The 22,004-nt window shown below is 41.2% G+C and overlaps 1 protein-coding gene across 6 annotated transcripts in view; it reads right to left on the reverse strand.

The window, feature by feature from the left end:
- The window catches only part of ANKRD17 (ankyrin repeat domain 17), a 77,699-nt gene that overhangs the window by 32,069 nt on the left and 23,626 nt on the right, over positions 1-22,004 (reverse strand). For all 6 annotated transcript variants that reach the window (XM_015861522.2, XM_015861521.2, XM_015861518.2 and 3 more), the window contains exons 2-7: positions 9,072-9,225; positions 8,314-8,470; positions 6,279-6,426; positions 5,885-6,032; positions 5,503-5,736; positions 3,549-3,643 (exon numbers count right to left, since the gene is read on the reverse strand). In XM_015861522.2, coding sequence (XP_015717008.1) covers positions 3,549-3,643; positions 5,503-5,736; positions 5,885-6,032; positions 6,279-6,426; positions 8,314-8,470; positions 9,072-9,225 — 936 coding nt within the window. The remainder of the gene's footprint in view (positions 1-3,548; positions 3,644-5,502; positions 5,737-5,884; positions 6,033-6,278; positions 6,427-8,313; positions 8,471-9,071; positions 9,226-22,004) is intronic.

Raw genomic sequence — 22,004 nt, forward strand, 5'->3', positions numbered from 1 at the left:
TTTCCTTGGACATGAGAACAAGTTGCAACGTTCTTCTGAAAGACTACAAAGCCTTAACACTGCCAAGAGGTCACTCCATGTCAAGGCTCCACAATTAGTAAAGAAGAGAATTTTTAGATTCAACAGGCACTCACATTATTTGTTACACACAGCTTATTTTCATTACAAAAATCAGTGTATGTCAGGAATAGTTTGCCTACACCTGCATGAGGACTGCTAGTATCTCGGAGCATCTACTTTACAGGTTTCCAGCTTCAGGGGAGAGAAACTTAAACAGTTTTGCTTCCTTACTGTCTTAAATAGCTGAGCGCAACTATATTGCTTGTCTCTTGGTTTCCAGAGAACTACTGCACTTGCTGCTCTGTTTTACAGCACAGTCAAGACTTGCTTTCTCCCTCCAAGGAAAAACAAATCAACTTGTCAGAGGCTCCCCAGAAATCACAACAGCAACCTCAACTGTAACTATCCCTAGGCAGATTTCTAGGTACTGTTATGCTGTCAAACTCCCAAAAAATACTCTCACATTTGCTTTTTTTTACTTTGAAAACCATTTGAGCATACACTCTTTGTCACGTTTTCTGTATGCCATAGTTTGAGGAACCTGCTGAAATAGCTTTTCAGCTGTATGTTTGCTCTGGAGTCCTGACACTGGCATATGAACAAAAACAGAATCGAATGTCAGTTCAATAACAGAGCAAGATCAGCTTTGTCACTGCAGTCCAACAGCAACACAAACTCTCCAAGCCAGCTTTCTTCATGAGGAAATGGGGATCATTCAAACTTGGAGCAACTATGGAGGGAAAAGTTTGACAAACAGCAGGAGGGTGACATCGGAAAAGCAGCAGCTTACCAGGAACACAAAGCTCTCTCAAGACTGTTGTTCAACAAGTTAAGTACATCTTCATCTTAGTTTAACTAATAAGAGACAGTAAACTGAAGTCATTGCTGGCTGCACCAACGGACAGCAAACCGCAGCCAGCATCATCCCCATGAAGCTGCAAATCACAACCTTATGACCTTTCTCAGACTAAATACATCATTGCACCTGACATTTTCAGACTTCACTGACTGAACCTCAAGATTTCCAGGGAGCACAGTAGGATTTTCTCCCAGAAAAAGATCTAGGACATAAACTAGGACGTACTCACATTTCTACATGAAATGACAACACTATTTTAGGGAAAAACTCCAGGACTCCGTAAAGAATCTTTCCTCAGGGAAATGCTGAGATGTGCCTCAACCATCAGGCCCTGGCAAAACAGCTCACTAATCATTCCCAACTGATTTAGCTGAAGTACAGTGAACAGCAGCATAAGGATACGCTTCAAAGTTTCTTATGTAGGCCAGGCAGCCTTAAAAATAACTACTGGTGATTAATCACGCAAGGAAATTTTATCTGTGTTCTACCAAACCTGGCAATGTGAAGGTACTGTTCAGTTCTTCTGAAATATCTGGGGAAAAAAACAACCTGGTAACTGCTATTTGGTCGTGAAAGGTTGCCTGATCAATCTGCACATGTACACCAGGCATGTTCTAGAGACCAACTGGTACAGGCAATCAGTACTCAACACTCACTGGAGAATTCTGTATTACTAAGTGCCAAGTAGACAAACCTGCTTTTTGCTCCCACGAGACAACTCATATTGCTCAGCACCTTATTTGCATTAAACCATTACTGGTGTCTGCAAAAAAAAAAAGCTGTTGAAGAAAAGCCTTCCTGAATGCCTTGTATGACAAGGTCCACACAGTCTCGTGGCTTGTAACATAAGCACTATGCCACAGGTAATTCACTACACATATACTGAACTCCAATGTCATGCTAGAAAGGGTAGCTTTCTTCTGTTATTGAAAAGCAGTGACTGCTTCTGCTTCCTGTTTGAGAAACCTTTGCTGTATTTCAGACTGTCACCTTTTTAAGAACCGCCACAAAAGTTGCTCCCTCTCTTAAACACAAATGAATGTACTGATAACATCAACCACTTCTCAGTCAATTATGACAACTGCTTTCTGCTGCAATAAAGGTGACCATAGTTTTTCCCCAGTGCCATAACTAAATGGCAAGCCTATTAATATAAGGGTAAGAAGAAACAGAACGCTCGGTAATCTGTGTGCCTTTCTTTCTAATGACCTCTAGAGAACTATCACTATTAGTTAATGATCACCCTATTTGAAGCCATTACCTTCCTGAAGCAGGCATAACTGTGGGTGAATTTAGAGTCCTAAGTGCTGTAATTTCAGGAAAAGGAAAAATAAGTAAAGTATAAAGAAGTGTTTATGGCACTCTTCCATGGCCACAGTCATGACAGTACACAAAGTTCACAAGAAAAACACGTTAGAAACCCAGTTGTTCAGCTTACTAGTAGCTCACACAAACACACATCAAGACACTGATACAGAATATTTTTCTTTACCACAGAAGCTTGGAATTGTCTTAAACTGGTTATCAATTATGCTGTTTCAGCACTGACATGTATACATGCATAACCTTTTACATCTGTAGTTTCACAAGCATGTGTTGTACTACAAGAAATTAGCTTTAAAAAAAAAATTAGCTTTTGTCTCAAGAGTCGAGGATCTATAAAAAAAAAGACAATTGTAAATAGAGCAGAAAATAGATTGCTTCAGATTAATAGACAAGAAACACAGAAGAACTCTCATTAATCAGGGTTTTTAATAATTTTCCCTTCTGTTTTACTATCTGCACCCCAAAAAGCCTCTGATCCTGTTTTCAGAGAGCAAGGGTCTCGGTGAACCACAGCAAAGCAAGTCACATACCTAAACTATCAGTACGGAAAGACAAGAACTTTGCTTACCAACTCCTTAAACATGGCACAGTTATGTTAAATGCTTCCAAATAACCAGGTTACAACTATATTAATTTCTTATATTTAGTGTGTATTGCAAAAACATTTCAACAGCCACTACAAATCTGCTTTACATTACTTCATTTGGAGATCGTTGTAGAAAGGATTATCCCATTATAAACTGAAAGCTGCTCTCCCAGAAGCCGACAATTAAAGAAAGGTTTTGTTTAAATAAATAACTGGTATTTACACGCGGTCACATTTGAATTCATGAGTTTTTCTAAACTGAGTTTCACAAAACTCTCTTAATCAAACCATAACTACAGGAAGGACAGAAAGCCAAAAGTAAATGATGTAACAATGGAAGATGCAGTTTATATGAAGCTGCTCTAGGACAATGAGCACAGCACAGCCTTACTTGTTGACTTCTGCTACTTCTGAAAAAATTAGATTGCAGTTGGACATAACGTAAACTTCACTGTTCAAAAGATGAGTTCATAATCACCTCCCACTGCCTCAGAAATGTAACTACTCTTAACTAATGAAACAGGAAAACTCATTTTACTATCTTAGTAAGTATTGCAGTTACTCCCCCCTTTCATCTAAAGGATCAATATGTCCAGAGAGCCAGAATACAAAACAAGGTTCTGTACCTAAGAGATGCCAAAAGGAATCACGTTGTTCATCTCCTGGAAGTAAAAAGACAGCATACATGCCTCACCAATAAATCCATGCATCTCTTACCATGCAAGCCTCCATAAGAGCAGTGTGCATTTCATCTGTCTTGTGTTCCTGATCTGCACCAGCTTCCAGCAAGAATCTCACCATTTCTAGATGACCTGTACAGAGAAAATACTTAACAGGTAGAAACTACTTTCAGCAAATACATTTCGCAACTGACATAAAAATATACTAGCATAATATAAGACAACAAAAGAGCATGTAACAACAGATGTCCAGCATGTTCATGTCTATACATTCAAAGTCAACATAAAGCTAGTAACAATTCTTATAAATATCATCTGATTCAGTTAGTGGCTAAAATGATGCATCTACTACGTGCATTCCTTCAAGTGAAAGAGCTGAGCCATGCAAACACCAGATTGACAAGGGTAATTCATTATGATTTTCCAATTTCCTCAACTAGAGTACATCAGGATGTTTTGTTTGGCTTGTAGGGATTTTTCTTCCTCTTCCCCATCAACACTAAGAATTTAGGGTTCCTGCGCTTATAAACTGCATTGGGAACAGTACCTGAGGTCCCACGAAGCCTTTGGGAACAAAATATACAAGCTAGATAGATTCCACAAACACTATGTATGTCCATCTGAATGTTCCTACCATAAAAAAAACCTTATCACAATTTGCAAGTACTTACTATCTATCACTCCATTAATTCACAACTATCACCTTCCAAGTCTTGCAGGTATATCAAGCCCACTCAACTCTGCTACACAATCATGACTGACCCAAGAAGCAAGCAGATAAAAATCAAGTTATGAGAAGAAAAAAAAAAAAAAGCAAAAAAAAAGCTGCTTAATGACTAAACATGAACATAGGATATTGCCCAATATGAGGCTACGCTGACTTTTTACCCTTCCCCCTTTACTTGGGAAAAGCTCTTGACATCCTTGGTTCTAAGCATCGCATGTCATCTTACTACAAGAAGCAAGCAACATGAGAAAAATCAGGATCATATCTCCATGATTTAGAGCATCACATTTAGAGTGATACAGAAATTCATGGGATACAGACAAAATGTATGGATGAGAAGAACATAAAACCTTGAATGTCTTCACTTCTTTTCTGTTTGGTATAATACAAAACTGATCTCAACAGACATTTTTCTTTTTTTAGAAACACTGCTCTCCAACATCAGCTCAAGATTCAGATCAGAGGTACACTTTTTTTTCAGGGAGGAAATGGTTTAGAGTCCCACTCCCCTCTTTCAAACAAAGCCTCTGTTCTGATAATCACCACAGAAATCAATTACTATGGTTTATGAAGGTGTTCAGTAACAATGCACAAGGATTTTACCAAAGCAGAAGAAAACAAATGTAAATGAACAATTACAATAATCTTTGGAGATGCCACAGCAAATACCTCTAGGATTTCAAGAGCCACTCTAATAGCTTTCATAAAATGTATCTTAATTGACTATGACAGCAACTACTCTGGCTACCTGAAAAGATTTGGCCTTAAAGCATCCTCAGCTCCCCCCAAGGCGATGCAGGATAACTACCTAATACTCCAGGGGAGGCAAGAAAGTCCCACTGCTTAAAGACTGACAGATAAAAGGCAAAGCCCTGAGTATACTGTATATTTTAAAGTGCAAAGTCCTTCAAACTATTTGGCATTTCTACACCTAAGCAGAGTATCTTGCAAAATAATATTTACATTACAAAGAGTTTATTGTACTGTGATAAAGCATATATCCTCTTGCTTTACAATTCATTAAATTTTCTTTTTAATTAAAGTATCATAAGGACCCAGAAAAAGTTTCGTATCTTAATGTTTATTCTACATATCAACCACCATCTCATGGTACATACATGCCATGCAGCACCCCAGCCAATATAAAAGCATAAGAAAGCGTATATTTATAGTCTTAAAATAAATTCCACAATGTACAGCAAGGCAGATTAAATACATGTTTGAAGAGACTTTTCACACCAAAGTAAAGGCCTTGGTACCATACCTTTGTAACAAGCCAGGGTAAGTGCGCTCTCCTTAAACTCATTGGAATGTGTATTTATGCCAGCGCCATTTTCTAACAGCACTCTGGCCACTTCCACATGACCAGCACTTCCTGCTTCCATTAGCGGAGTGTGACCATTTTCATTATGGTCCTCAATACTAGCGCCCGACTCCAGCAGTACTTTAACAACATCAACGTAGCCTCCAGCACAGGCATATGTAAGAGCCGTATTGCCTAGAACCAGAAAATAAAGATTTGAAAGACAGAACTCTTAAATCTGACAATATTTCTACATTGGAAACCAATTTTTCCACACTAAGTTCTAGAATGCAGCAAATCTCAGCTTTCCAGCTGTTCTCAACAAGCTCCAACACTTATTTACCTGTTGATGACTGTGCATTCACATCAGCACCATGAGCTAGCAGCAACTTGACAATTTTGACATGTCCGCCATTAGCAGCAGCCATTAAAGGTGTTATGTCTCCTTTAATACCTCGGTCCTCTACATTAGCATGCATCGCCAGAAGAACCTGTGAACAGAAGGATGATCAGCAGCCTTGGGAAGTGACAAGGCTGAGTGTCGAGATAGTTAAAATGCTACACAACCCCCACACCATCACAAACAGTTTTATGCCAGAAACTCTGAAAAATAAGCACAAAATGCACGAGTAACGTGCAGCTGTGTGCAAGTCTTTATTTGTCAATTTACTGACATTTTTCACTATCTTAACACTACCTTCGTGTACACAAGACAGAACCGTTAAAAAAGAACCAACCTGTGCAAGCTCATAATATCCTGCTGAGCAGGCTAAACAAAGGAGGCTTTCCCCTTCTTCTGTGTGCTCGTTCACACTTCTTCCTTCATCCAGCAGCTTCCGCACAGCATTTACATCCCCTTCTGAACAAGCCTCTGCCAAGCTGCGGCTAGTAAGATAGAAAGCATTGGGAAGTGAAAATAGACCACACTTGAAAAGATTTCTCTACGTGCAGAATAAGAAGTCCAACATGCCAAGAAAATGAAGTTAACTAAAAAGAAAACACAACCTAAAAAGTATCAACTGTTAATTAAAGGTGGCATCAATCATGCCTGCTATTATTTTCCATTCCAAGGCTATAACTGAAACATGTGGAGTCCAGAAAGACCACTTTGCTTACCAAGTTCTGCAACACGTATAGAAGCAGAGAACATGGTCAAAGAGGACATGATCGCGGGCCGAACTTGCCCTCAGCACATGCACTCAACGTGACATCATATCAGAGTTATGAAGCTTTTTTTGCAATCTTTTCTCTTTGAAAAAGAGAATCCTACAGCACTAGAAATAAATCACTGCTCATTTGTATTACTAATCACTACATAGAATACAGACTCCATATATTCCTGTTTTGTAGCACCAGTTCGAAAAGGATTTGTTCTACTTAAGGTACGGCTCAAAGAAAATACAGGATTTGAACAAAAGTTCAATAAAATGATACCCAACCTAGTATTATTTTTCAGTATTCCATTCCAAACATACAAGCACTCAAAGTCGCATGTTCTCTTATCCCAGGTGCTCGAGGACAGAGAAATCACCAGCCTTATCGCACTTTTTTTTCAGCATTGTAACTATTAAACTAAAACAAATCACCCTTAAGAAAACGGCTTCACTTCTGCCACATGACAGAGGACAGAAGTTATGGAATTTTATAACAACTGCATGGTTTGGTTGAGGTCCTAACTCCACCCTGCAGGAATTGGCAATGTTCTCCTGGTTTGGTAAACCCTATGAGAACTTCTGGTTCCCACATCACTTCTTCACTTCTATCACTAATTCTGTTTCAGTCAAAAAAGGTTTTACTGGATGCATATTCTGAAGTACTCTGAAAAAAATGTATACAATGCATTTATTCTTACAAAGCAGAAAATTTTACAATTGAAATTCAAGAGTGACAAATTTTCTCTCTTCTCCGAATAACTGTATCAGTAATAACAAACTCAAGTCTTTTTAATTTGGGTGACTTCATTTCACCCATCGTCCTTTCACCTCCTGTCCATTTAACAAGTCCTATCAAAACAAAATTAACCATAATGGAAAAATGAGGTATTTTACTGAAAAATTTTGCAAGCCTCGCTATTCAACATTTAAGAATTCTTAAAACATGCGAGATGCTGAAATGGTTACTCATTTAGCATAGACCAAATTATAACTGCTTCTCATAACCAGGACTCCTACACAATCCGTGCCACCAGACCAAATTTTTATATATGGAAAAATATTTCTTAAATACGTACTGCTCAACATATTTTCCATGCTTTCTTCTACTTCCCATATCCCCTGTCTTGGCAACTTCGATAACAGTGCTGCTGGCACCCAAAAATTAGTTGAAGGCAGGAAGGGGCATGCAAAGAAGAGCATCAGACACAACAGCAAATTGTTCCGCTCTTCTTTAAATGTCCTGGCCAGCGTACTACAACTATTTATTTTGAGTCACTCAGTATACAAAGAATGAACTGTCAACTAGAAAAACGGGATTCAGTAATTCCTACTAACAGCCTGATTCTTTTGTACTGAAACACAAATAGTGCCTAGAAGAGAGGCACCTTTTACTTCTCCCTCCAACGTTCAGTAATCCAGAATCCACTGAGTGCCAGAGAGCCTCTCAAAAAGCAGAGGCTGGGCCACATCTCTGTTCAAGGTTTTACACAGATGACACAACAACTTGGCACAAGTTCCAATTGGAGTTTCATCATTTCACATCCAGAAACACACAAGGAAAAGCCCCACAGTTAAGCAGGACACAACTACAAATGTGACAGTATAAAGCATGGCTTACTTGTCCGTCTGCCCTGCATTTGCTGTGCTTTCTGCTCTCATCCGTGTAAGTGCAGCAGCAGCTTCATCCAACGCGCAACTGACCGAAGAAGTCAGTCTGCGAAGCACCTCAGGATCTGCGAATGCTTTACCATCAGCAGTCGATAGTTTCCCTATTCCTTCCATGGTGACAATTTGCAACAAGTTGGTACACGTGCCAGGAAAGGAGGAAACAAACAACAACAAAATAAGTTGAAACTGAACCTACAAGATTCCTTGACAGAAGCATTCCAAACATAATGAACTACAGCCTCCAAAACAGAAGGGATTAGCTGTTTACAACATTAATTTATAAGCTGCACTCAGACACGATGCACATGAATTAAAACCTGCAACGATCTATAACATTGTTTTTCAACTAGTCATTATATGCAACTAGTTTCAAACATTCATACTACAGAACAAAGCCTCATTCAGCAGCACAGTTTTTGAGACAAGGTTGCAAGTCTAAGGCTGGGTGTTAATTTTTTTTCTACAAATCCAAATTCAGAAGTATCCTATTAGAAGCACAACCTTCACAAGAAATCAATTTTCAAAAATTCAGAACATTTTAATGAGTTCCTCAGTCATCCCTGGCTTGCACAACATTGCCACATTCACACTGCTTCATACAGTGCATCTGTATCATGCTCACATGGATTAGACTTATGCAAGCAGTTCCAGTATAGGCTCGTGTGTTAGTGCACTGGGATTAAATCTGTATGGGACACAAGTACTTACCTGCAGCTTCAAGTAAAGCTTCTAATCTTGCCTGGGTTTCTGGATCTACAGTTCTTAGGTCAGCACCATCAGCAGTACTTGACAAAAGCAATTTGGAAGCTGTTTCCAACATAGGGTTTTCAAGATCATCCTGATCCAGGATAAATGATTCCACCTGAAAAACAACAGGTCTAATCTGAGAAGAATGTAACCAACCAACTTGTAATTAGTACATCAAAAAATATAACTGCAATGCAGTGTTGGGATTTTGTTTGTTTGCTTAGGTTTTGATTTTTTTTTTAATACTTCGTTTACCAAACCACCCTCAGCTGACTCAAAATGGTTTCTCCATTGGAAGCAATGAAGCTTTTGAAAATCACATACAAGGAACATTCCTCTAAGAGATACATAAACACACTATGAAGCCTATGAGCTAATAACCAAATAGTTTATTACATTACTAAGCTCACACTGAAACACCATTCCTCTCCAGAACTCAGAAGTCTCAAAAATCCACTTCTTCCACAATCAAAAAAATCTACCCAGACGTCAGACTGTCCAGCAAATAAACCACACATCAACCACCCGTGCTTCATTAGAGACTCCAATCATCTTGCGTTAAAAGCAGCTACTGTCTGTAACATAGCTGTAATATACTTCCACATGGAATACAGTTTATCAATATAAAGTACAAATTATTTTATTCTTAAGATTTATGTCTGTCCCAAAGTTTACAAGCAGTCTCATGAGCATCACAAGTTCAGATTCCTGCAGATAAATGCCCTAAGAACCTAAAGGCAGACAAACCAGAAGAACAATCAACTCATCTTAGGAGTCCTGAAAGGCTTCCTCCTCTTCCCATCTCTTCTGGCATACAAGCAGAGAGCTTACATCACAGCTTTTCTTTCTGAAACTTGTCTTCACCTCCCCAGCACATTCAAAACCTTGTAGGAATGCTATCAGAATTCAGCTTGAACCCAGATACCTTGTTGGTTTAGGAAGCTAAGCTGAGAACTACTTGCAAAAATCACCTTATGATCTAACAGATATCATTAATAAATACTCACACATGCTACAGCATTCCAACATGCAAACTGAAGGCAACCTCTAGTTCCCTCCCCAGGCCCACGGCAGCCTTGCCAGGGCCCCTACCTGGTCACTGCCAACTGCACACATCCACTTGACCACTTCTACACCAGTTCATCTGAGGACTTGATATTTGTCTTCTTCCTAAAGACTAAGACTGCTGCAGCAGGAGAAAAGAGCTACTCCACCATTCAGGAGGCAAGAGACAGATCGTGCTGCTGGAAATTAAGATTACTGAACAGCTGAAAGGCTTCTTGGCTCTCTCAACATCAGAAATGGAAACCAAAAACCAATCCTGCGTCAACTAACTGAGAAACCTCACCTAAGCAAGTATTTAGCTGCTTGTGGTTCTTCCTAACATGACAGAAGCACTTGCTAAGCAATAAGTCAAAATACAGAAACATTCTGCTGAAACTCACATCTCTTTCCCTGACACTGGGTTTTCTGGGCAGTTTGTTTCAAAGGGAAAAATCTTCCCATATGCTTTCTGGCTAACAACGTGAGCACTGTGTGATAAAAACAAATAGCCTCAACTACAACACACTAGGAAAAAGGTGGGAAAGAGCAATCTACCTACAAACACCACAGTACCAAGAAAATCACAAGTCACTGGGAGAAAATGCACCTTGTAAAACAGTTTGGATAAGGTTCATATTACGCGCTTTCACCTAAGCGCTGTTTCAGAGAAATGCCTCAAAAAATGAGCCTCAAAAATGAAATGTATCAACTGCTTATTCTAGACTATTTCATGACATGAAACATAGCTACATTTCCAATTCAAAGAGATTCATCTTCAGCCTATAAGCTGCAGAACTTCCCAGCAGGCTGGCAGTTCTACCTCTCTCTCTAATCGCCCTTTCTCTTAAGAGGGTTTCATTAGCTCTGCAGTTTTGTTCCTCAGCCCGTTCAATATGACACCACATCCAATGCACAACGAGAGTGATAAAAGTCTTCCTAATAGTGATGCACAACTCTGCACTTTGGTAGGTGAAAATTCTGTTCTTGTTTTTTAAAATACCGCCTTCTCTGCAGATGCAAGAGACTGAAGAATGCATTTCCATTTACTAGTCAAAGTAAACAGCCACTTCCTTTAACAGTCTCCAGATGTATATTATTTCCCTCAACTAAAAACGTGTAGAAGAGTACACACATGCTCCACCTCACATATCAGAACAATCAGTCTGGGTTCTCAGTCGGCACTTCTCTGATCACACAATACTCTGACATAACCCAATTGTTCGGACAGCCCCCAGCACAAAGCCTTTTTACAACATTTCTCCTTCTCTCTCACCCAGCAATAAAACCTCATGTTCTGTACTTGTTTATCTTTGCTTTGCCCAGAATCATTTCTAGGGAAGTTGATGCTAATACTGATCAAAAAAGATGCTGGGGGGAGGCAGCGGAAATTACCAAGTTTCAACTGCTTCTTAACTAAACAGATTCATTTTGATGCGTTAAATACAAAGGGAAATTTTTAAAGGGTCTGAGAACTGCAATTAATTGCTGTATTAATCCAAACCTCAAAGAAGTTCCATGCTACAAGCACCCCAGCACACAACCCAACTATTATTTTTCTAAGCAGAAAAATAACTTATTCCTTCTAGGTACTCCAAGTACTGAGATAGCAGACTCTGCTGCAACTTTCAACATCATGCTTTTATCATCTCTTCCTAAAGGTGATGAAGCTTTACAATATCAAAGCTGAGTGCTGCCCACACAGTCCCAAGCCTCCTTCACAAGCCCTCATTTCTGTGTATAGACGGGAGCCTCTGTTTTCCAAAACACAGACTCAAAATCCTATCCACTCTTTCATGCTCTCCTTTTGGAATGACCATTAGCTCCTCTTGTTTTCCTTGCTGAATAGGAAAGAAAGCACAAGATTTGCTACCAGTCTAGAATCAAGAGGTGTAAATTTCTATAGGAAGCATATTTCATGAGCAGGGCAACTGCTTTGCTTTCACGAAAAACAGCACTTTTAGCAGTGTTCTACCATCTGACACATGAACCTACAGATATCTCAACTAGACAAAAGCTGATCCACAGGACTTCTGTGCACATATGCTCAAGAAAGCTGGGAAGTATTTCAGCAATTCCATATTTTCACTGCAAACTGCCAGATGCTGAACATGGATTTCACTGTGCAATGGCAGATCCCCTGTAGACATCATTCAGTTCTTCTCTATCCCTCCTGAGCAAATCATATATATGCAGAACTGCCAACAGCACTGAGACCACTGTAGATAAGCGACGTTGATACCCCACCTTGTTTCCCCTATGTGAGTATCTTCAGAGTCAAAACACGCCTCCATAGGGCCTCACAGCTGCAACCAAGGGCCAAACTTTCTCCTATAGTTTCCCTCTGAACAGAATTTTTGACACAGAAATTGAACAGAAGTCAGAACGACACCTGTTTCATGTCAAGCCAGGCAGAAAGGAGGATGAAATATACATTTCACCTGCTTCACTCACTGCCCACATGGCTAAGACAGAAAACCAGTACTCAACAACAAACCAAGTCCTCAAAAACTACATCAACTAAAACATGGTCTTACTTTACTACCACAGTCAATACATTATATCCAAACTAACAACATAAGCCTAAAGTGACAGCAACTCCAAACTTACTTTCAGCTGAAGGGCCTGCCACACTTGGCTACCTTGGTATGTGAATTCTTCATGTAAATAAACACACAGAAACCAGTACCGCACATCCAAGTACAGCGCTGCTGAAATCTGGTCAGACCGTACAACTTCACTACCGAGAAATTTTGATCTTGATTGATGTAGCACAATGAAAGACCCACCAGATCAGAGCTAAGCCTTTTTTTGTTACATCAGTGGCCTTGGTACAGTTTAAAGTGTCTCTCACTTGTCTGTCTTCATGCACCTCTAACACTTGCAATATTCTAACTTCCTACCCATAAGCAACTACCTCTAAGCTAGGGCACTCTATGGTAAACTTACAACAGCAGGGATCAAAAGAGATACTTGAAATTTTGTTTATGAATGATGGTAGAAAACAGCTCAACAAGCACCACTCTATTAAAGTCCTTAGCGCTGAATATCAAAAGGCTATTATTTACCCATCTAATCACTACATGGCTGCCATGAATAGCTCTGCTCATTAGTCTAAGGAGAATCTCTGGCATTTATCACTGTTTTAAAGACTTTCCCCTCGATCACAGACATCTAAAGGACAACCCAGAGGAATTAAAGCTCTAACCAGTCACTTTTCTTGGCCTTCTATCATGTTACAGACCTATGAGATTTTAAGGGCCCAAGAAGTGCATTTTGCAGATTCCATTCCACTGCCCTTCTCTCTAAGGACATGCTGTGAATACTCTGTATATACTGCTGTCCAGTATTTTGAAAGAAATTAACACAGAACAAGCATTTAAGACCCAGTTCTCCACATAAATTACAAAAACCAACATCACACTACTGTAACATATGCTATCCAAAAGCTGCTGCAGAGATGAAAGGCAGCAAGCAGTTGCTACAGTCTGTGTGCATTTAGGCACATGCAGTCATCAACCCAGTCAAAACACTAAAAAGCATGAAGCCGTGCTTAGGCCAAACATTCCTAGATGATTTTTTTTAGACAGCACTTACAGTATGAAACCACACAATAGAATATTCCTCTATCTTACACGCAGACAAGCTCAAAATAGTAGTAAACATTTTGTACAAAAAAATGCCTCAAGTAGCAGAGTGAAATCCAGTTTCACTGTCTAGCAGTCAGGGTGCTAGCAACAGACTTGGAAAGCTGTGAACGAGCGAGCTGCAGTCATTAACATAATAGGATGAAATGTTTTTAAGCTTCAGATTCAAGCTTCATAAATAACATCATCTAAAACCTGTTTTGGATGAACCAACTTGCCCAGACAAGTATTTCAAGAGGCCTCAAAACACCCTGTCTGACAAAATATTCTCTTTGTGGACATTTTACTTCTCCTTGGGGGTGGAAGGTGGCCCCTGTTTTCTAGAGCCTTACAATTTAAAAGCCAACTTACTTTGCAGCTGCTGACAGATCACTCCTACGCTTTGTCTTCTATTAGGCATGGATTCCTGATTTGATACTTGCTCAATTTTTGCCTTGGCAGTGGAGCCTTTGGTGTTTGACACGCAGAGGCTGCCAACAGCTCCTCAGAGAACAAGGAGTCTGAAGGCTCTCTGAAGAGCACAGCACACAAAGCACAGCTACCTGCTACTGCCACGTAGCAAACCTCAGCACCTGAAACTGACCTGAATTGAGAGGCTGTTATTATTCCTTAATTACTTTTACCAAAGGGCTAACTGCCAGTTTCCAACAGCTGCAAAAATTGATCTTTCACAGCTGTAAAATTTTTGGAGGGCAGTATGAAGTGCTTAGAGATAACATGAAATTTAACACGTTTACATGTCCACCAGGTATTGCAAAGACACCTTCAGACTGAAACTGCAATCATTACCAGCTCTGTCAATAAAATTTTGCCCCACTTTGAGAAGTTTCCAGCAAGGAAATCTCAAATTCTTTATGCTTTCAGCTAAAAAGTGATGCTCTTTCAATGAATGGCCCTGATTCACATGAGGAATGCCCAGCAGAATCTGACGCACCAGCTTCCTGCTGCAATCTAGCAACTCAGATCCAAGTTAATCTCAGCTCTCGCTACAGGTCAGTTTCAGCTCTCACACCTCCAACAGTGGCAAGCTAATTATTTCTATCCCTGTCCTTCACATTCCTCTGACCATGGATAGGTTTTTTTTACAGTCACTGACATTCACTCATTCAGAGCTGGACCTAGAGCCCCTTCCCTTCCATTGCGAGCCCAATGAGCAAGGCTGGCCAAGCATTAAGGGGGCATGCACAGCTAGTGAGAAGACACTTCCCTCAAGAAGACAAGCTTACACAATTCTGCAGCCCAGGATCAGCAGCCCTGCCAGAACCTTCACGTGCTTGTGCCTCTATCAAAAACAGCTCCTTAGTATTTTTAGCTGCCGAACAGTTCCACTGAGCATCTGTTGATCACTTCCCACAGCCGTGGGGATTACTGTCAAATCATTCAAGAAAAACACAGGAAAACACAAGGAAAAGCACAGGAAAACAAACAACAAACACATCCACACACATCCTTCGTACAACTTTAGAAAGTATCCCTTTAAAATAAGCAATGCTTTTGGTCACTCACTTATGAATATGTCCTACAAATCTATCTTATGCAGACGAGCATCTTTAATGCCATCACCTTGCGACTGGCATGAGTGAGAAGAATTGAAACAATACTCTGAATGTAACAAGACTAGTTTTGAATAATAGTCTGTGAAGCTTTATTTGCACATTACTGCTAGGTATTTTTGACATGTTTTGCATCTTAGGCATTCCATGGTCAAAGGATTCATAAGGGAAAAAGGGGAATGAATATACATGTATCGCACAGCAATACACAACTGAGGCCTGACAAGATCCAGCCATCTACTTCTGGCTGGATTTCTTTCTTAGGCATCCAAAATCTACCATGCAAACAAACAATCCAAGAACTCCGCTAGATACGATTCAGAATTCCATCCTCTTTTCAACTTCAGTAGGCCATCCAGCTCTTTACATCCAACTTTCAATTAAGCACGTGAAGAAATACCTTGGAGTTTTATCAGTAGAAACTCATTACTCCTAATGTACTCCACGATGCACATAAGCTGTTCTCACTGCACTTTTTGTGTGTCTTAGTTGCAAGTCAGCTCAGTGAAAGCTTAAAAGTTTTCTTCAGATTCTCATATAGCCCATGGCGAAGTAGTAACTTCATATGTCCTACCCCTCAGCCTGCTGCCTTTCAGCCCTCAGAACACAACTTACACTTTTAACATACATTATGCAGCTGAACGGGAACTTACTGAAAAACCTACACTGGTCTGAAATCCTAAGGCAAAGCAACTTGCCTAAAGCACCATCCAGAATGAATTTGTGTCCAAGGATTTTGGCTTGATAAAACGAAACATTAAGGCAAAAAAAATTGCATTGTTTTACCTTTTCAGCTAAGGCTGTATGTTTTCAGGTATAACTACTGCTTAGATCTGAAGCCATTTGAAAACAAAATATTTTTATGTCATTAATACTGTTATCATATTTTAAATGCTTCAATTAAAACTTGAGAACAAGCACTTGACAAAGGCTGTCATTTTTGTGGGGTCAAAACAAATCACCATCATTTAACATGGATGACACAGCTCTGAAGTAGAAGTGATGATCTAATGAGTATTTACAAGAGGTAGCATTTTTCTTAGATAAAAATCCAAATGCTTGTTACTGAATAACAGGCCAAGTGCACCAGACTACCCTGACCACTTGATTTCCATCTGAAGGTTTTTATGTTTTTCTTCGTATCTATTCTGAACCAGAAGCATGTCATCACATGACCCTTCCTTAGCCTACCCCACTACTACAGCATCACTGCTGGTATACACAAAGCCTTAGAGCGGAGCTTGTTTCCTGTGAAATAAGGATTGCTTCTCTTTATCTGGGATGGATGATTACATCTCCTGTCTAACATGCCACGACCCTCCTGAAATCAAAACACCTTGTTCAGCACAAATCTCAAGTCTAGCAGCTGGAATGTCTCTCCATTGTCTTCCTTTATATTTCCATCGACTGTACACTCCAGTCCTCTCAGCGCCGCTGCTACAAAAGCAAGGGGAGGGAACAACAAGATTAACAGCCCGTGCTGCTGAAATGGCATAATATTGTCCTCATGACTGGCACCAACAGAGTTTCTGCTGCAGGGACACCTGCATTATTACTGCAGTGTTTCTGATGATGAGACAGGTGCTGATGTATTTGCAGAACTCCCTCCCCTCTTTTGTCCTCAGACAAACAACAACTAAAAGAGAGAGATGCAGACTGAAGTGCACAGCTATAAGAAGGCTGTTACTGTGCAACTACCAAGAAAAAGAGACCTTTAGTTTAATATTTTATTTTCCATCTCAGTTCTTTCTAAACATTTGGCATACTTCCACATTAAGCAAATTTACGTGTTAACTGCTGTTCAGCTGCAATTCTGCACACAAGAAAGATTTCACACCAACAGAAAAACACCACCACCTCAACTCATCATCTTATTAAATTCACTGCTCCAGTTTCACATTATTTGGGTGTGGGGAGAGAGGAAAAGCCACAAGGGCTGCAAGTTATGTCTCTGGTGTGATGTCACAGCATAAGAAAACATCAGCAAAAAAACTTCCTCTAAAACTGCCTGCCATTGTGCTTCCAGAAGCCTGGCTTCAAACAGAACTCACCTAGATGCAGTACAAAGCTGATGAGTTCCTTCTCCAATCATCTGAATAGAGGCATACGCACCTACTCTCCCCTTGCCACAAACCCCCAAAACATCACAAACATTTAATAGCAGCTACCTCTTCTGGCCTGCCCTGGCAAAAATCTCACAAAACAAAACTTACTTGACAGCGTATGAGCAAAATGCACTTAGACTGCTCACATCTGCAGACCAAACCAGGAACACTGCAGACTGCAACAGAAGCACTGACACAGATATATCTTCTACAAAAGCTGCTTCCATACTGCAGCAAGACCACCACAAAGTTTTCCACAAAACACCCCTGTCAATACAGAAATACTGTAACAGATAGCTTGACCAGAGTCAGTTTCTGTGGCCCATAGAAAGTAGCCTGTCACATCTTCCCAAGCAATAAGCTATCAATCAGAAACAAAGAAGGGGTACGCGTAACCACAAAGTGAGGAGATAGACAACCAAGTCTCCAGTAGCAGCCCTCTCCCACTGTTGCTCCAATGCCTGATGCCATGGATTGACAACCACAGCCCCCTAAGATTCTCTCTCAAATATCTGATGTAAGCATCACTTAAGCTACTTAACAAGTTACTTACAGGGCCACACAACCCCAAGCCTACCCATTACAGCTGTAAAAAGCTCAGATGGCGCGTTACGCTGCCTCTGGCCACCCAGCCATTTCTGCAGGCAGGCTGTGTTACAGGCAGTGTAAAAGAAGCCTTCTGCAGCAAATAATCGGCCTGCTGGAGCTCTCACTGTGACAGAGGACAGCTCAAGGTCTCCTCCTCCACAGCGATCAGCCTGTGCTTCCAGCACGCCCTCACCGCCACGGACTCAGACTGACCCACAATCCTGACACAGAGAGCTCTGATCCATCAGTCAGTCAAACAAACAAAGAAGGAAAGTAGCACAGAACAACTTAGCTCTATGAAAGCCCTTTCAGCTTTGCCATTCATTATAGAAAAATTGTCAAATACATTAAGCACAGCTCTGCTCTGAAGAGATTTTGGACATCTACCTGAAGAGCACCCCAATGCACAGTGACACATCTCCAAACTGTTGCCTTACTGACAAAGGCCTGGGCAGTTCTGTAGTGTGCTGCTACATCCTATTCCTTGCCACCTGACTTTGAAGGCACTAATTATTTCCTTAAGCCTTGCTTAAGGAAGGCGAGCTCACAAGAAACTGAAAATCCCGTGGGAAAGGCTGGTCATTTCTTCCCCGCTGGACTCACAGAAGGCCTTAATTGCACACCGCAAGGCTAGATTTAATGGATGCCTTCTCAACACAAGCATTTCCAACCTCAAAACAAATCTCCCTCTGCAACACAGATCACACAACCACTCATTTATAACCTTCACGCATCTTCTTTTAAAATGACACCCAAGGATGAGGTGAAAACAAAAACCGTGAGCTACCACAAGCACAAATGCATTGTTTCAGTCCTGTTACCTCTGTCAGAGCCAAGCTTGAAATCCCAATCACCACTTCTTGTTATCACCAGTTAACTTCAGGGGGCTCACCTGCATGTACAATGCCTGCAGAATCTTCAAGAAGCATCTTGAGCTTTCTTTTCACGGCTCGGTAAGCAGCCATTTCCCTGCCACTCTCTCAGGCTTTGTTAGAACAGACCCAGACCTTTACCTAATCCTCTGAGAAGGGAGTTTAGAGCAGCTTACCACAACTAAAGGTGGCCCAGCTTCTCACAAGTGCTTTTACTGGCCCAACATACTCTGCTGCGGTTTCAGACCAGAACTGTTCACACCCATTCATTTCCAGCTGAAGTTGTTTTCCTAAGGATTTTAGATCAGCACAGCCAAACAATGGAAGCACGACATCATAACTTTAATATAGACAAAGCCAGCAGAAATGAAGCTGTATGTAGTAACAGCACTGAGGGGCCTCGCCTTCACCCAGATTTCCTAACAGCACAGTTTAAAGCCTTAATACAAGAGCACTTCCCTCAGATTTGAGCACGCACTTATTCCTTGCAACAAGGCCTCAGATGACCCAAAACAGCTTCTCTGAAAGTCTATGCCAAGGAAGCTGCTGAACTTAGCAAAATATTCAGATTCAGAGGAGAAAGAGGTCAGGCATCTATTCATATCAGTCAGACGTGAGACCACTCTCGATTCACACAATTTTAACAATATAACCTTACGTCCACTCCAGTTTCCAGAAAGAAAGCCTCCACTAACACGTCTACCTGATGACTTTTTGCTGCCAGCACACTGCACTCACAGGGTTCACAAGAGGGAGAACACTGACTTCCCCCGCCTCCACGATGAAATGCTGCAGATTTGCCATGCTAAATCTGCCAGAAAGAGTTCCTCAGTCGGCACGACTTTCTCGTCAGCTTGGCTTCTCTCCTCCCTGCGTGTGAGAGCAACTATACGGGTGTTGTACAGTTCCCTCCAGGAGCTGCTACTTCTGTTCCCTAACCGTTGTCTCTAACTGACCTTCCTCATTATTTCTCGATGCCAATCGTAATGCAAAACAGAGGGCAGCTCACATGATCATTTATGCCACAATATCTCCAAACACAAGATGGCCAACTCTATGGTGCGAGCCATATTGCATAATGCAAAAAGACCTCCATGCCCTGAAATGCCTCAGTGATTTATCTGCGCATCAGGAAACAGCACTTTGCTTCAACAAAATGATAAGGCAAGTGACCTTTGCTTGTCCACATATTTTCCTCCCCACACACAGATACTGAGACATACAGATTGATCAGATCACAGAACAAGAGAAATTACAGGAGCATAAGATTAAACAGCAATTATTATGTCACAATAAGTCATAGTTACCTTTAGGTCTAAACCTCAGAACTCCTGCTGTACTAAAAACTATATCCCTATAAGACTCCCTCCCAACATTAAACATCCCATGCGGCGACTCCATGTTCTGCTTTGAGACCCTCTGACTGCTGCAGAACAGCACGCATGGCTGAGGCTGTGTACATCCACACACCAGGGCTCCCTCCAACAAATGCAATGCACAGATACTATATGTTCCTCTCACAGGAAAAAGAACCTGCAATGCTATGGTTTGGGGAAAGCACAGATCGATCAGAGGGCATATTCCAGCAACTGCACACAGACACAAGAAGCTCACAGAAGTTGATTCTACCCCTCACTGTGGCTACTGAACATAAAACACAGTGAACAAGTGAACTGAACTGCCTAATACCAGTTGTTTCTGTTTCAGAAAGTTTTAAACTTCCGATGTGTTTTCTTAAACAAATTTGGCAAGAAATCATTGCCACCCAGAAGTATCTTCCATTGGCTGTTCTTCAGAGAAGCAGCAGCAGAGAACAAGGATATGCAGGAGACAAAACAAGTGCATAAATAGCTCTTCCGACTCAGTCAAACTCTGAATTCCCTTTGGCATGAAAGGAACTCATGCGTGCATGTGCTTATCCACAGAATGTCCTGGGTTGAAAAAGACCACAATGATCATGTAGTTCCAAACCCCCTGCTATGTGCAGGGCCGCCAGCCATCAGACCAGGCTGCCCAGAATCACAGAATGACCCAGGTTGGAAGGGACCTCAAGGATCATGTAGTTCCAACCCCCCTGCCTGGCAGGGCCACCAAACATACACCTTTACTAGATCAGGTTGCCCAGGGCCCTGTCCAACCTGGTCTTGAACACCTCCAAGGACGGGGCATCCACAACCTCCCTGGGCAGCCTGTTCCAGGGCCTAACCACTCTCCTAGTAAAGAACTTTCCCCTAACATCCAACCTAAATCTTCCCTCTTTTAACTTAAAACCATTTCCCCTAGTCCTGCTATTGTCAGCCCTTTAGAAGAGTTTACTCCCCTCCTGGGAGTAAGTTCCCTTCAGGTATTGAAAGGCTGCAATGAGGTCACCCCGCAACCTTCTCTTCTCCAGGCTGAACAAACCCAACTCCCTCAGCCTGTCCTCATAGGGGAGGTGCTCCAGCCCCCTGATCATCTTTGTGGCCCTCCTCTGGACCCTTTCCAAAATCTCCATGTCTTTTTTGTACTGAGGGCTCCACACCTGGACACAGTACTCCAGATGGGGCCTCACAAGAGCTGAGTAGAGAGGGACAATCACCTCCCTATCCCTGCTGACCAACCCTCTGGCTGCCCAGAGCCACATCCAGCCTGGCCTTGAATGCCTCCAGGGATGGGGCATCCACAACCTGATCCATTACATCATCATCCTCTGAGCAAAAAATGTTCTCCTAATATCTAACCTAAACCTCTTCTGTGTAAGTTTAAAACCATTCCCCCTCATGCAATCACTATCCCCCCATGTCAACCGCTGCTCCCCCTCCTGTTTACATGCTCCCTTCAAATGTTGGAAAGCACAGATTTAAAAGAGTACAAGAACACCGGAACAATTTTGTTCAAGCAATGTAATGTGCAGCCTAGCTTAGCCACAGCTTTTCTCTAGCTTGATCAAAGTGATTAAAGCACCAACTTACTGTACGATGCACTGCACACCGTACAACACACCTACAAAACTTCTTGCAGTCTTATGCGTATGTAGCAATATGCTTTCCCTTGAAGTAGAAACAAGAATAAACTGCATATATGCTGCACAATTCATGTTTCTTCATGA

The sequence above is a fragment of the Coturnix japonica genome, chromosome 4, assembly GCF_001577835.2.
Source record: "Coturnix japonica isolate 7356 chromosome 4, Coturnix japonica 2.1, whole genome shotgun sequence".
In the NCBI taxonomy this organism is placed as follows: domain Eukaryota; kingdom Metazoa; phylum Chordata; class Aves; order Galliformes; family Phasianidae; genus Coturnix; species Coturnix japonica.